The sequence below is a fragment of the Mya arenaria genome, chromosome 10 (genome assembly GCF_026914265.1).
Source record: "Mya arenaria isolate MELC-2E11 chromosome 10, ASM2691426v1".
In the NCBI taxonomy this organism is placed as follows: domain Eukaryota; kingdom Metazoa; phylum Mollusca; class Bivalvia; order Myida; family Myidae; genus Mya; species Mya arenaria.
The window spans coordinates 50,270,733-50,287,512 of NC_069131.1; the positions used below are offsets into that span (position 1 = coordinate 50,270,733).

A 16,780-nucleotide genomic window follows, 5' to 3' on the forward strand; every position below is an offset into this window, starting at 1 on the left:
AAAGATATTTGCATTTTTGTTCTGTGCGTACGTACGTCTTTATTGTCTCATTCGATGCTTCAGAAAGTCATTTTCGACGTTCACGTGCACAAGATGGCTGTTGTTATGACGACAATATTATTGGCGGATGTGGTATTACATCTGAATCTTTTGTAATAAAGATCAACAAACAATAATGAGTTACCACGATCCAACGTGTATTAGTTATGCATACAAAATTGAAATCGAAACTACAGAAACAGGAACTGCAGAAAAGATAGTAACTGTTAATTTTTTCGAGGCATACGAGACATGCCATCGACAATCTCAGACATACAAGAAATGAAACACACAGATCACATACATGTGTTGAACGACCGTTACTAAAATGATATCAGACATATGTTGTGTAAAGCCTTTTCCAGTTTCAAATTAGTACGAGTTTAAGAAAACAATTTTAGAAGTATTTTTAAAAAGCAAAATGATTTTGGGCAAATTAATTGAGTTTGAGTTATAATTTTGTCCATATGTGCATCAAAGCATATCAACAATCAGAACGACTGATTTAAATAAAAGAATGCACGGGAATGGTGAGGAAGGAGTGTCCAAGGAAACGCGAACAGGACATGTGACCATATAACCAAGAATACTTAAGTTATAATTCTAACAGGAATTTTGTGTCCAAGATCACCGCGACCGTGACCTTAAACATACTGACCTCACAACCAATATGTAACTTGCTGATCATGACCAACATCCCTGTCCGGTTTGCGTACCGTTGGACCAGGCATTATATTAAAAAAAAACGGACAAGCTTTAGTTTATCGAAAGAACAACGAGCAAATGGACCGACGGACAGATATGTGCAAAGCAATAAACCCCCATTTCTTTGAGGACGAGTTGAGGGTGGCATAATGGATCAGATCTGCAGCAGGATTGAAACCCGGTTCAACGGATTATTAGACCAGGCGGCTTGATATATGAACCACTAAACAACGGCAGCACGTAAGTGGTGTTGCGTATGTTTTATAACTTACTACGTTTTTTTTACAAAAATGAGGAGTGAATCGAAAATTGTTAATCTAGCAGCTAAAGTTCGCAACATTCAAAATGATGCAAATTGATATTGTTGTCGGATTATTAACTAAAACATACCAAATAACACAGCTAACATATGGGTTGTGTTAAACATTTAGTGATATGTAAGTGGTGTTTGCAGGTCTATGTCTGTCGTTCAGTGTCGCTTGGTCCCTACATTATGCATCTATTCACAATTTATATTTGTTTTGACTAGTAGGCGCTTGTCCCTGTAGTTTTCGTTTTGGTATTGACACTTCGTTATGGAATAGTATGTTACAGAGAAGCGTTTACAAGAAATATTGCAACAAAATATTTATTTTTTTCCTTTGTGAATTGACAAACATAAGTACACACTTACTTATTGAAGATTTCAGTTTTGAATAATGTTTCGTACAAAAATAATAGAAGCAGGCGAAATCGAGCTATGAAGTCATCATTCTATATAAGCATATAGTAAACAAAAATACTTTCGACTGACTAAGACATTTCAGTCTCATATTGATTAAGCAGCAATGGTAGGTGCCATGTTAGTTAATCTTTATTAATTCTACAACGATTGTGAAAGAAGTTATATTAACTTCAAATGCTAGGTCAATCTCGTCTGAACGATAATGCGCGAGATTGTAGTCTTGTTGTATTCAGCTTTGTATTTGTTTTTAGGGTATTAATCTGTTTATAATATAAGTCTGTATCAGCAATGGATGTCTATCAATAACCTGCAATTAAACAACATCGTGTCGCTATAAGACACACGAACAATGTTTGTCCCTATGAATAGGTAAGAATAACCTTAATGTCAATAATAGTTCGCGTTCGTAATTGAATGATGTCTTACCAAATTTATTTTGATCGAAATATGTATTACCTTTGATTTTTTAATGCCTAATAAATTTAAGTATATGTTGTAATGCCATAGAAATATAAGTGTATGTTTTTTTTATTGGCAATTATTGGAATTCTACAGAACTACTTAAATTGTTATATTTTATATTTTATAAAATACAATAGTTGGGTCATTAGGTCATATAACTAACTCGGTCATTTTCCGGAGAGAATATGTAACAATGACGTAGAAAGGAGGTGAATTTATTTAATAAACACGCTAATAAGTATGATACATTCATTGTTAAGACATGATTATATTCAACAACAAGGCATATTTGTTTGTGTCATCAAAAACGAACACGGGCATAACTTGTGCACTCCAATAATGCTTGGTGTCTTGTTGGTAGGTTGTTTTAGTAAGTACGTGCTGGAAGCTATGTGGAACTTTACAAAACCAAATATGTTGATTAAATTCTGATTATATTGTTCACAGTATTAAACAACTGAAAACAGTGTTAAACCTTGACTTGGGGTATACGGTCAAACAAAATGACAACACTCTTGTTTTTATTTCCGAGGGGGGACTAAAATATTTAAGCGTCATCATAAGTTATTAAAATCTTAATATAAAGATTACTAATTTCATTCAATTTAATTAACAATTTCACCGGAGTCTAGACTCGCAGCCATGTCTTACGCAGATATTCTCTTTTAAAATCAACCTTGATTACCACAGAGTATTCGCAAAAAAATACTGGTGACCAAACCATCTTTATGTCATGCGTTAATTGCGTTCTGATATTATTGCAATTCGAATTGGCGGATTTGGTGAATATCAAGTAGCTGGTAACATCAGTAAAGTGTGTTGACTACTATACAGTAAATCAGAAGTATCATGCAGCAACGATGTTTATTTCAACAAAACAAACTTTTTCAAACATCGACATTCTATTCATCCAACAACAGCAACCTCCCGTTCACTCAAACCCCTGAAAAACGTAAAATGATACATGTATGGAAGGCACCTTTTTATGTTTTTGTTTCCAATTTTCATGTAAAAATGTTGAAAGGGAAATAAAAGGTAATAAATAGAAGATTACAGTTTTTGTCAGCGTTAGATCGTTATATATTTCATCGAGTGAACACCATGAAAAAGTTATAGTTTACGAGTCGAATAGAGTTCATTAAAGTATGCACGTGTCGCACTAAATACACTATTGCATGCCTAAAAAGGATATAGAATGACAGCTTATTGAAGTTTTCTTCAGAACAGCGTGCCAAATTTGTAGGCGCATGTAACTTCATTTCGAAGATGACGTCGTTAAAACTGTGTCCCAGCCCCTGCGCGCGCTAATGTTTGATTTTGAGTAAGAGTGGGCTAAAACGTCTGAACAGTGAAAAATATCATACAGTGATTTAACTGTTTGGAACAGTGAATATCGTTTTTATTTAACTAATAAATTACCGGTTTTAATATAAAAATAGAGGATAAATGTTCGATTCGGTGTGAGATCGTTATCTCTTCCACCAAGTTCGCAGTAACATTTTAATCTTTCTCGCATTTTTGCCAAAAACAGATTACTGATTAGGAGCAACTAGAACCGATACAACCCTGGAGATATACCGACGGACTTCTATCTTATATCTGCAGTAATTGTCTTTAATAGAAAAAATCAAAATTTAAGCATAACCCAATGTTGTATTATTGTTACAAAATCAAATGCATATATAGTTATACAACATCAGTCAAATTTTAAAATATCTCATTATGAAGTACAGTAAAAATGCGATCGCTCGAGGTCGCCGGGGACCGAGCCTAACCCTCGAGGGAACCGATGTTTCGAACAACCCGATTTTTAATTCTCCAGTCTGTTATGAAATATCTTTCAGTGTATTTTAAATTTGAAGTCGTCTGTTTACTAAGACACCGATTATTTGTTGCGTTGTGGAAATCGCTCATATGTTCAAAGGCTGTCGTATACTTTATGTATACTAAATATAAAATGTAAAAGAAAAATCAATAAAAGAATAAAGAGAAATTTTATTTTTTACAAAATTGCCATATTGCAAAGCAAAGTGACAAGAAGGAAATCTTTTCAGAGAAACGATGTTGGATCGATATGGTTGTGTTTATTCATATTTTTATTTCTCATTTACATTTCTCACAATTAACTTCTCGTCATTATCTTATGAAATGCCCATATCAACTAATATCGGTCATGCGTTAACAGTGTTAAACAGTTTTTCACACCTTATCAAATTGCCTTTCAACTGTCATTGCAATTTTTACAACTTGCGAAAATTTTAATACCTAGCAATTGTTTGTTTATTTTGGAACCAGCGTTCGGGAAAAAGGGTGAAATTATGACCTCGGGGGAGCCATAAGGTTTTGTGCATGCTTTGTGTATTTGGGACCGAGTATATTGCTCGACTCCTCGACAAAATTAGGTTTCGATGCAGCGTAGGTATATTTTATATGGAAATAGAAGGAAAAAAGTTCGGGACCAAGCTCCGACCTCGAGGGAACACCGGTTCTCGAACGACCGCTTGTTCGAACGACCGCAGTTTTACTGTAATTCAAATGCAAAGTTCCCTACTCTTAAAATACTCACGGCATTTCACACACGGGTATAGTTTTAAAACTGCATTCAACATCGGCCCATGTATAGTCATAACCATAATGAAAAAGGGCACAATCTTGGTTGTTGTGTGCATGGTCTGAGGGTTGAAAATCTGAAATACATTTATATAAAATTGACAAATGCGTTGTCATATTGATTTTATTTTTTAATAAGTTTTATTTTGCTGGCTATTAAATATCATTTGGACGATAGATAAAATTGAAAGGTTTTAACAGTATATTTGATAAAAATATTGCTACTATCAAGTTAAAATTCGATCACGTGTGTCCATTTTTATGGAAAGTCTACATAACGTCATGCATGTGTGTGTTCAAAGTGCCTAGCAGATATCCAGGTAACATTTTAACGTGTATGATCTACGTCATAACGATTTAATAACGTTCATACAAATTGTGTTATTATTTATCACATTTAAACGGTAAATAAGTGTACAAAATCATTAGCAAAGCAGTTCTCTACAGAATGTAGAATACATAGTAGACGGTGTTTCGATGGCTAATAACGTGCGTCCCGCTCTTCAACACCACAAATATTTTGCTATGCGGCACAAAGTAGAGCGAAGTAGAGCGTTTTATAGCAGAACGTATACTGGCAATAATCATGCGTGCTTGCGACCAAGCAGAATTATTCATTTTTCATATTTAAAATATAGACTGTTTTACTAACACAATATCGCCATATAACATATATAGATGGTCACTTTTACTGAAATAGAAAAAGTGCGCAATTATTTACGACTGATCAATTATGCCCTATTTGCTCTGTCTATACGAGTATATTATTGTCAGTGAAAGAAGAACTGTAACATTTTGTTTGTATATCTTTTTTCAACTTGAAATGAAATAAAATTTTATCTTTAAAATATGAATATCAAGTGCTTTTTTAACAAATAATGTTATGCAAAATAAAACATTATTCTGCAGTCAATGCTCTTTAACAATGAATTATTACTTCGTTGATCATTATTAGCAGTGGTTAATGAAATCATCACTCAATTCATTTATTGGTTATTATGTTAAGGGGAATGTTATAGTTTTTAAAGGTTTTCATTGTAATTAACAAAGTTCCTGCACTCGATATAACTGACCTTTAGCGGACATATCCATTTCATTTGGCTGAAAAAAATTTGAATTGGTCGCCCTACATTTATCCGATAAAAATTATAAATGTTTATTCTTCAAAACAAATAATAGGTATATATAAGTAATGTATGTGCAACATATTCCTGAAGTTTCATGTTGATATCGTTTAAAGAATTTGTTACTTTAATATGATAACCCCTCAAAAGCAAACTACGCTTGGAACATAAAAACAATTCCAATAAAAGCCTTATACGCAATTTTAACATTTTGGAAGCAGGGTGCAGATAAAACCTAAGACGAACATCTCTTCATTAATTTGATTGGTGGTTATCATTCTAGCGTATTGAAATAATAAATAATATTGTCAAAATTGCTGAAAGTACTCACGTTGCCAGCAACGCAGTTATAATAGGAAGTTTCCTTCGAGTTAAAACGTTATTAAGGACTAATTAACGATCAGTACCAATATTGGTCTAAGATAATTTGTGGAAAGTTTAATTGAGTTGTCGTCCACTGATAATAACATAGTTTCTTTTTTCTTCTGTTTTCAATAAAAGGAATGTAATTTAACAATATAGTAATTGGTTGAAATAATACGCCATTTTTGTTAATTATTCTGAATTGTTTTAGCAAAACTGAATGTTTTTTTGATAGGAAGATAATTATAAGGGCTCTAAACCGAGCGAAGCTCGGCAGAACCCTATTACGGTCACACATAGCACTACTTTCGTTCAAAAGTTGCACATACTATCAGCCTGAAAAAAAGACGTAAGAATACTTTTGGTAAACTCAAAAACACAAATAAAACATATTTCTATAGATTGTCTGAGATATATACTTTGTTTTCACTTTTTTATTAAAGATATTCATACGCATTGTTTACCATTCTATACGAAGGTCACACTTGACAGTTTGTAGTTGTCATTTTAGGCTTTACAATTTCAATACTATTTAGATGTTTGACAGTTGTTGATCGGATAGAAATTGCGAATAATTAATTCCTGTTGGATTACCGATTTAATTACGATCAGCCAGGTACAGTATGATTATTTTGTAAAAATATAAAACCACTTTTCAGTAAATCATACAATGAAGATATCAATTTCATAAACTTATGACATGCGGTTGACCAGTTCAGAAATCGCTATGGCTGAGCGAGATATTGTCACTGAAAAGATGGATGGGGTGTACCGTCTGTGAACCTCAACAATGGATGAGTGAGATGTTTTGACTGAGATCAAAGGATGGGAACACCTTTCAATTACCAACACGCTGGTTGAGAGATTGAAACTAAAAAGATATACAGGAATTGTGTGACAGGTAAACTCTTATGCCATGCAACACCACTTTTATGTAAATTAAGAAGTTGGGCGGGGAGGGTGCGGGAGGGGTATCCCCTCCTGCCAAGTGAAACCATGGCGGAGCGCAAGATTATGACTGAAAAGATCAATGGACGGTTGCGGTCCGACACCATGTGAATGATAAAGATTGTATGTAACATTAAAATATTTAATATGTAAAAATATACGACCAAAAGTGGATTATTTGTCTATAATATGTATCATAGAATACACAGTGACAAACACATTTTTTATAGTTCTCAGACCAAGAGATCACCCAAGGGACCGAATCGCCCCAATCAGATAGCTCGACTGGCCACAACTGCAGTCCAAATACCAGGTAACTGAAATGCAGCACCACTTTTTTGTGACAGATGTTATTAAATTAAGAAGTTGGAAGGGGTGGGTGCGGGAGGGGTTTCCCCTCCTGCCAAAAAACCCATGGCGGAGCGCAAGATTATGACTGAAAAGATAAATGGACGGTTGCGGTCCAACACCATGGCTTTGTGAGCTATTGTGACTGTAAAGATGAATGGTTTTGCTTTGATCCACAGATTGTGTGAAAGATTGCAAATAAATAGTGCCGAGTGAGCCCTCGTGCCAAGCAAAACTATGGGAGATTAGAGATTGTGACTGAATATGTTGAGAGGAAGGCTGACACCATAAGAGTGCAAGATTGTGATTGAAAGACAAATCGGCAAATGCGGGTTGATGGTGTTGCTGTGGGCCACAGATCGTGTGAAATATTGTAACTAAATAGTCAGTCCAGGGTGTGGAGAAGGCGAACCATCCTGCCAACCAACCTCCATGACTGAGTGAGAGTTGCCATACCCTTACAATGAAACAACATGACTTTGTGAGAGAGTCATCAATGTTACAAAAATACACTTACTTTACAGGTGCACCTGTATGTTATCAAGCTGTGCAATTCTTTATTCATACATTCTGTTCTATATATATTTTAAAACTTTAAAATGGAGGTGCACCTCTTACATAAATACAACTGCACCTCTATATTTAAGATGGAGGTGCACATCTTTAATATACAACTGCACCTCTATTTTTAGACCGTCATGCCTTTTCTTAGACCTGCACCTTAACAAATTAGGTGCAACTCCATTTTTTCATTTTACATCGCCGTTTTGTAATTTTTCACCCAAATGGTAAGTCAAACTGTACTGGCTTGTTCACACTCAATTTTATGGTCAAGTTTGTTATAAAATTGCCATTGTGTCAAAATTTCTGCTTGTTAATAAGTAAAAAAGTCTAAATGAGATGCCTAAAGAAGTTTGTGTTGTTGACAGTAAATACTGTAAACACTCTCTGCGATTCACTCAAATCTGCATGCGATAATGCACCAGTCTGGGGAATAGTGGGGACTTTGACATTTGGTCCAGCCAACCGTGGCTAAAATCCACGCCCTGTGGGGACGAACAGATGGTAAGATCCCTGCCAAATGCCCCTGCACCCCAGGGACCCTAGGAAAGGCCCATTACCCGTTATATTTAAAGCGAAGACAACACCACCGCCTTCACCCGGCACTGAGGGCCATTTTCCCGTCTATCCTCTGTATACCCCCGGACCTGTGGGGGGGCGTGGTTACAATTGACCCCAGCTTTTCGATAAATCTTAAGCGTAACGGACTTAAAAAGCTTGAACATGTTATAAAGTATTTCCATAAATTGGGGCAAAGAAACATGACATACAAAATAAAAAAGTCATGTACATACAGTGTACTAATGCTCAATAGCAATATGTTTGGTCATAAAGAAGTTGTGTTACTATAGTTTAGATTTCAGTGTAAATCACTTGTAAATGGGATATGTAAGATAAGCACAAATTACAGACTTTTTTGTATTTCAGAATGCATCCACGCCACCTGGTTTTTGACATTACTGCTGTGGACAGATTTTCAGCAATGCAGGTATTGCCATGTTATGTATTACTGGAGGCAATAAGTTTGGAAATAAACCAGACTTTTGTCAAGGTTTCCCTGAGATAAATTGCCAGTATGTTTCTTGCTCTTTGATATTAACATTCGCTTGTTATGACATCATGATCAGTGTTTATTTCAATAGCTCATTGATGAACTGTTTCTTTCCGAATTGAATTTCTTTCATGCCGTTTTTGTTGCGGCTTTGAGATAATATCATTTTCTAATAAAACTGCTGACCTTCATTGGTCTTTGGACTGTATTGTGCATCTATTAGCACATTTTGTTTGCTCTTTTAAGCAAACATTGCATTAATTGCAAACAAGTATCACAACTTACTACACATGATGCAGAATTATGTTTCATTTAGTGTGCATATGATTTTTAGCTTATGAACATGAAAAACATCTACTTAAACAATCACAGCAACACAATGAGATCCCTATCTAAAGAAATATTGCTACTTTTCATTAATTCATACTGTCAATCATTCATGAATATATTCATTTACTTGAAGTTAATACATTGAAAAAAATTACATCTCAACTCTGATGGCAAAAGCAATAAAATGCGAGCAGGGGGAATGAGATAAGTACCTTTTCCCTTTATGCATTAAAGAAAAAACCTAAATACACTCAAAATGCCTTAAAGGGTACAACAGATTGGCACCAAAAATATTATTTTCTGTAGCGAATCTCGGTACAATTGTTTCATAAAATTTGATCAAAACGTTCAATCTGTGAGAGTGCAGCTTTAATAAATTAAAACACTAATTTATTTTTTATTTAATATAGCCATCCTGGTTGCTGAAGCCACAGAGGTATTTTCAAGGACAAGAACCAATGCTGATCAAAACATGGTCTAGTGATGGAATTCCATACCCGTTCTTGGCAAGGATTCTTTAGAAAGGAATATTGTCTGCAAGTAAGAAAAAATTCTAAGAAAGTCTGGTTTAAAGGCTTTCAAAATGCATCTGGGTACTCGATTAGTAAAGATTAACCTTTGAGTTGTTAAAAAAATTATTGCAAATCGTCCAAAAGACTATAATATTTAATATTTTTTGTTATAATTTTTTTGGAATTAATGAACTTTTCTGCACATTTATCGCATTAATGCACCAGTCAGTTGTAACCTTGGACCCTCCAGGTCCAGTGGTAAACCGGGGATAGCCGGGGAAAAGGGCTGTGTTTTTACCATTCAGGTGTCACTGCAGTGCCGGGTGAAAGCGGTGGTTTTGCCTTGGTGCAAAATATAGCAGCGCGGGGGCATTTGGTGGGTATTTTAACATCATTTCTTCCCTGCAGGGCGGGGATTTTACCCTGGGTTGGCTGGACTGAAAGTCAAAGTCCCCGCTATTCCCCGGGCTTGAGTGGTGTTTACAATTGACTGGAGCATAATTCCTACATAAAAGGTTATGTATGTCTCAAATGAGTGTTTACATGCATTTTTCATACTTTTACAGTAGAAGAAGATAGTCTTATTCTGTGTCAAACATTGATTTTGTGTCTTGCTTTCAGAATATGATGTGCCAATAAGCGCCAGTTTGCTGCGGCTTTTCGCCCATGGCAGTGGTCCTGCAATCTAGATCCAGAAGTTGCAGCTATGAATCTAATATTTCAGAATGAAGATGTAAGTTAACTTTTTAGTACTTGTTTGTGTGTAAATGATTCCAAAGAGTGAGATTTATACTAATCAGGTGTAAATAAGCAACTTATAGACACTGGTTAAGAGCTGTAATCTTAATTTTAAGGCAAATCTAGAATTCAAAACAGATACCTTAAGCAATTTTTTTAAACTTAGCATAATTATGCTATCACTGCATTTTCTACATCATGTAGCCATCTCATACATAATAACACTAGCAGTTGTCATGAATCTTTCAGTTTTGGTGTTTTTTTACCATTTTCTTTGCTGCGCCATTTGTCCCTGGAAGCATTTCAGTTTGGCTCTATGTCATTTTTTTATATAAACGCTCAGCTGATAAAGTGGAAAAATGTTATTTTGCTTTGAAAAAATCTTAATAGAGTAGGCAGGCCATTTTTATGGTGCTGTCTTATATATATATAAACTTTACTTGGTCAGATTAATCCAATGCATGAGGAAATAATGGCTCTTTAAAAGTTTGCGGCTTACCGATTGATGGAAATGGCTATTTCTGCTTTTTATGAAAACACCACTGGTGCTTATACTCATTCTAAAAGTGTTTAATATATCATTGCCAAACTTACAGTATGTGTTGCATACAGCCTGAAATTGAACTATAGGAGTTTTGAAGTCTGTTTTTGCAAAAATATTATATGAAAATACTGTTTTGAAGAGATACATTGTAAGCTTGGTTAGTGTCTATATGAAACATATAGTTAGAATAACTGTGGTCTTAGGCCATATTTACATATTTTTAACAACGGTGACTTCATTTGTTAGTGTGATTCACCAGTAACGTTTTATCCAGGATACCAGAGTGGCATCAGGATTTGATCACTTCAGTACTGTATTCACCAGTAACATTTCATCCAGGATACCAGAGTTGGCATATGGGACGATCACTTCAGTACCCTATACCAGAGTGCATTATGTATCTTGGATCAATGACTTCAGTACTGTAATCATCATGAACAATTGAAATAAGAGACAAGAATTGCATATATGTATCAAATGCAGAGAAATGTGTCAATTTTCTTGGAGTATTCCCCTATCAATAGATCAATACATCATAGTTTATTACAGTTGTCTTGTCGGTAGGCTGCTAAACTCTTGCTGGGGGGAGGGGGCAATTTACTATGTCTAAAATACAGTGCCATTGTTAAAATTAAAACAAAGCCTAATATGTTCTGAACAATTAAGTGTATTGGCAAAGTATATACCTTTTGTAGTTTTAAACTGAATGAGCTTATGAATGAGCTAATGTAAGCATAATTATAGTATATTTTTGTTCTGATAATGTTGTGAACAGTTAAATTGCTTTATTGTGCATATATTACAAGTTTACAACATAAATATATATGTATCAATAACAAGAACTAATGTTTTGTTGAATAATCTATGTGCTTGTTTTTAGCTCACCTGAGCACAAAGTGCTCAAGGTGAGCTATTGTGATCGCCCTGTGGCCGTCATTCGTCGTAGTCGTCCGTTGTCGTCCGTCGTCAACAATTTGACTGTTAACACTTTAGAGGTCACAGTTTGGGCAATATCTTAATTAAACATGGTCAGAATGTTACTCTCAATAAAATCTTGACGAGTTCGATATTGGGTCAGCTGGGGTTAAAAACTAGGTCACCCAGTCAAATTAAAGGAAAAGCTTGTTAACACTATAGAAGTCACATTTATGACTGTATCTTCAGGAAAATTGGTCAGAATGTTAATATTGATAATCTCTAGGTCAAGCTCGAATCTGGGTCAAGTGTGGTCAAAAACTCGGTCACCTGGTCAAATTAAAGGAAAAGCTTGTTAATACTCTAGGCCCCAATTTCTCGAAACTTCTTAAGCTTAACAGGCTTAAGTAGCTTTTAATATTTCAATTTCTCAAAATACATACTTGAATGGAATTTTGATAAATGAAAAATGGTTTAATTTAACTAACATAATGGTTTAATTTGACTAACATATAGATAATTCCTATCTAAAGTATAAAAACTCTTAAAGAAGTAAATATTATTCAAATTATTGAAAACCAAAAATAGTGAGTTTAGCTTTATCCGGTTATAAGGGACTTAAGAAGTTTCGAGAAATTGAGGCATGAGGTCTCATTTACGACTGTATCTTCCTGAAAGTTGGTCAGAATGATTATATTGATTAGCTCTAGGCCAAGTTCGATCTTGGTCATGTGCAGTCAAAAACTAGGTCACCAGGTCAAGTAATAGAAAAAGCATGTTAACAATCTAGAGGCCACATTTATGACCATATGTTCATGGAACTTGATCAGATTGTTATTCTTGATGATCTGTATTGGATTAGATGAGTGATACAGGGCCTTCAGGGCCCTCTTGTTTTTTTAACTGTTATAGGTGTATAATTCAGTTTAAAGACTCATACTTTAAATAATTAAATATTTTCATACTTTCTGCATACATCGTTATATTCAATGATGGAATGGTGCTAACAACATCAACTACAGTGAATTTATATTCATTTCAAACTGCTGAGGTGGTCAAACCATTATTCCAGGTTATTTGCAGAACCTTAAAAATCTAAAATATACACAATGCTGTTTTACATATTAAAATAGTTTAGTACAGGTTAATTTTCAGATAACAGTAATAATTAGTTTTAAGTAAACTCAATCTGTTTTGTTTACCTTCTTATGTTTAAAGTAGGAATCATTTATTTGTACTGTAAATGTTTGTATGATATTCAGTATTAGGTAAATTAATATACTTGTGTTTGTTATTATGAGTTTTTTCAAACATTAAAATATTAAATTTGCTTTGCATTGCCTTAACCTTACTTGTTATGCACCTTAATAATCCAATTGGTGTAGTCAAAGTCATAGTATGTCATATAAAATAAATTTTGCCTTTGACACTTGTTTACTTAAGAAAAAATGTACTGCATTAGCAGTTTCTGCTGTTGATAACATACCTAGAGCTCGTCCAAGGCAGTGCCTTATTTCATATTAGTACATGAATATAGAAATTAATTCACATTTCTGTGAAATTATTTCAAACAATGTACGCAAATCAAATAAAATACAGGGGAATTTACTCAGTGAATTCAATAAAGATGTGCCAAAAATATGATAAGGCTTGCTACAAAATTTATGCAAAAAGCTACAAAAACAAGCTCAGTAGCAAAATGTTTAAACATAAACACGGTTTAGTGGCACTGCGCAAACGCCAAAGACATAGAACACAATATCACAGACAAAAAAAACATAGAAGAACAGCGCAAAACTCCACAAGCAGCACAGTGCATACATACTATATATATATAAAAAAAAATAGGTATGTGTATCAAGAATTATTAGGTACCGCCTTAGAACGGTCAGTAAATTTTGTTTATCTTACTCGAATCGATTTCCTACGTCATAGGACATAATATTGGAATTAAAAACTGACTGATTCGAAAAGGTATTAGATGGATTCCATCTGTACTGTATCCGCGTTCCTTGCCAGCATACGTTCAGCCAACATGCTAACTGTCGCCTTGTGTATCCATCGTGTCTGCTTCCCGGCATGCGCATTCGATCCATTTTTGCGCGAAATCAAACAGCGAACGATGTTTGCCAAAGTCAGACTTAATTTGGCTTAAAAACATGTCAAAGCAATGGCTAAAACTCTATTTAACAAGCTATCTAAGAATCTGAAAGGCAAAAAAAGCATTTTCATCAAGCAAAGCGTGCGAATGCTGATATTTCTTTTATGATGACCTTGTTTAGTTGATATGTTTATTCTTCATGATCACAAACAATGGAAAAAAAAACCATACATCTTTTAAAGTATGATTCATTTTTAGGAGGTTGACAGTTTTTACAAAGGAAGATTAAATTAATGTTTTGTGGTTAATTTCTCGTTTGCATACAAACACAAATGTCCTTAAAAATACTTGTTTTTCGATGATATATTTCAAAGGTATTGAAAAATAAGTTGCTTCAATTCACTTCTAGATTACAACAACATGATATTGGCCTCGGTAGACCGTATTGACCTAAATTGGTGTAAAATTAATTTACAAATTAATTAATTAATTATATCGCTTCAACGTACCAAGGAATATTGCCGCCATGTCCGTGTCAGACCACACCCAGTGTCCCTCCGTTAACTCATCCGTCAATCCCATCCAGAAATAAGAGGCTGTTAAGTTGGAATTCAATCATCAGTCATTTTGTAGCTTTGCGTGAGTGTTTGACAACTTTTTAACGATACTATGGAAACTGTATGTACAGGCCCAGTAGCCAAATAGTTAACGTTGGCCCTGTTTAGAGGCACACGGTTGTGGATTGCATAAACGAAAGAAGCACAATGTCACGAAACAACAACATACCACACATACATCAAGTTGTATTGATCAATACATATCTATTATTCAAAATAAAGCGACATTTCAAAGACATCCTTTTTTGGATGAGAGTATGCGCATTTACGTTCTGATATTACGTACTTTTAAATTGTCTCATTCGATCCTTCAGAAAGTCATTCTCGGCAGAGTTGTTAACGTGCACAAGATGACTGTTATGTTGACGGCAGTATTCCTGTATGATATAAATTTAAACCATATGTAGTGGAAATAAAAGAGAAACTATCGATTAGCATAACTCAGCTGCTATCAATGTATGAGTTACATAATTCATACAATCTATATGATAGAGACAGGTCAGACCAAAAGGTAATTGTAACAATTGTAACCTTGTTAAAGGCAAAAAGAACAATTAATCGAAAAAAAAAATGATATTATCAAAATATGTTAAGGTTATCGGCTTATCATCGTGAAACGGTCAGAGAAAAAACAGGAGTCCGCTGGAAATTTAAAATTAACTTCACATTTGTCAAACCATTTTAAATACGTCTTAACTTACGACCAGTACTTACCTCAGCCGTAGTAAAAACCATTGGGTTATCAATACGCCCAAACCAGTAGCAAGAACCCTCGTTTGCCAGCCATCCGTTCGGGCATAGTGTGTACGTTTTGCCTGGAATAATGACTCAAACATGAAATATACTGATTATAAATAGCGTTTCATTTAACATTAGATGAAGACGTATATTTGCATTTTCATTTATAAATGACTGGAAGAAAAATACCTCAGTGGCACTAAATCGACCAAAAGTTTGAACATAGCTGTATCGTTTAATTGAAGGTGTTTATTGACAGTAATGACAGTAACGGTGAAACACTGTTGACGAACGCCTCCGTAGCATCGGCTGACGTAAGCGATATTCTATCTTAAATTACAAATTAGGGAACCGCCATAATTCAAAATTGAGAAGGTTGGATCAAAACACAAACATAAAACAATCACGTTTCCTATTTTTCTACAGAATTAAGCATTCAAAAAGCATTTTCCATTCAAACACAGAAGTGGTCCACGAATAAGACTACTTTAAGACGCTGAAATGCCCAAAATAAGAATGTCCTGTTGTTAAATTGATTGCTTTGATCTAAGGTAATTGTGATTTCACAAATCACTAATCCCTCAATATATCTTTATAAATATTACCTAGAAGCCACAGGACGAAGTTAATTGGATAATTTTGAACATAAAAACGGACTTAAAACAAATCAATAATAGAATATTTATTGGTACAATTTGCTGAACTATATTACACACCAAAACATTTTGGGAATGACCATTGTTCAATTCATGCTTGAACCCGAATTATCTTTGCTGTAATATCCTGTATTCTATGATAAAACTAAATGCGCATGTTTATACATCTTTTAGACAAACCGGAACTAATTATAAGATATCCTTTACATTCTGCAATAAAGAATTTAAGACTCAACACCCTCACCCGCCACGGGTACATTTATATCTTAAGTAAGCACACAACATACCACAACCTTTCGAAATAAAGACGAAGACATTTAAAAACGTTTTATTATGAAGCATTCCCTAGTATTTGGCATTGAACATTTGTGTATTGATACATTTAAACTATTATGTCGTATCAGGTAATTTGAAACAATATTTGGATGCAGATCACCTACCTTGTACACTTTGCACTCCAATGATACATGCGAGCATGAGTAATTGCAACATAGCTGGTGCTTATTGCGCGCCAGTTTACGAGCAATGTCTTGAATCAAGCGTTAAACGACCGTTACTGATAAAACAAGTCGGACAAGTGGTTAATGCTCCAAATAAGGACTAATTTAACGCGATAAGGAGATACACATCATGTCGAATTGAATCTATATGTGGTGTCATTTGCGTATTAATTGTCATGTAATGGCCGACCACA

General features: G+C 34.5%; 1 protein-coding gene across 1 annotated transcript; it reads right to left on the minus strand.

The window, feature by feature from the left end:
* Positions 1 to 2,775: 2,775 nt before the first annotated feature.
* Positions 2,776 to 16,643, minus strand: LOC128206714 (C-type lectin domain family 10 member A-like). Its single transcript, XM_052909360.1, has 6 exons — positions 16,527 to 16,643; positions 15,407 to 15,507; positions 14,979 to 15,069; positions 14,585 to 14,671; positions 4,497 to 4,617; positions 2,776 to 2,873 (listed from the first exon to the last, which is right to left on the minus strand). Exons 1-6 carry the CDS (start codon positions 16,576 to 16,578, stop codon positions 2,837 to 2,839), a joined length of 489 nt encoding a protein of 162 aa, XP_052765320.1. The 5' UTR covers positions 16,579 to 16,643; the 3' UTR covers positions 2,776 to 2,836.
* Between the last annotated feature and the right edge of the window lie 137 nt (positions 16,644 to 16,780).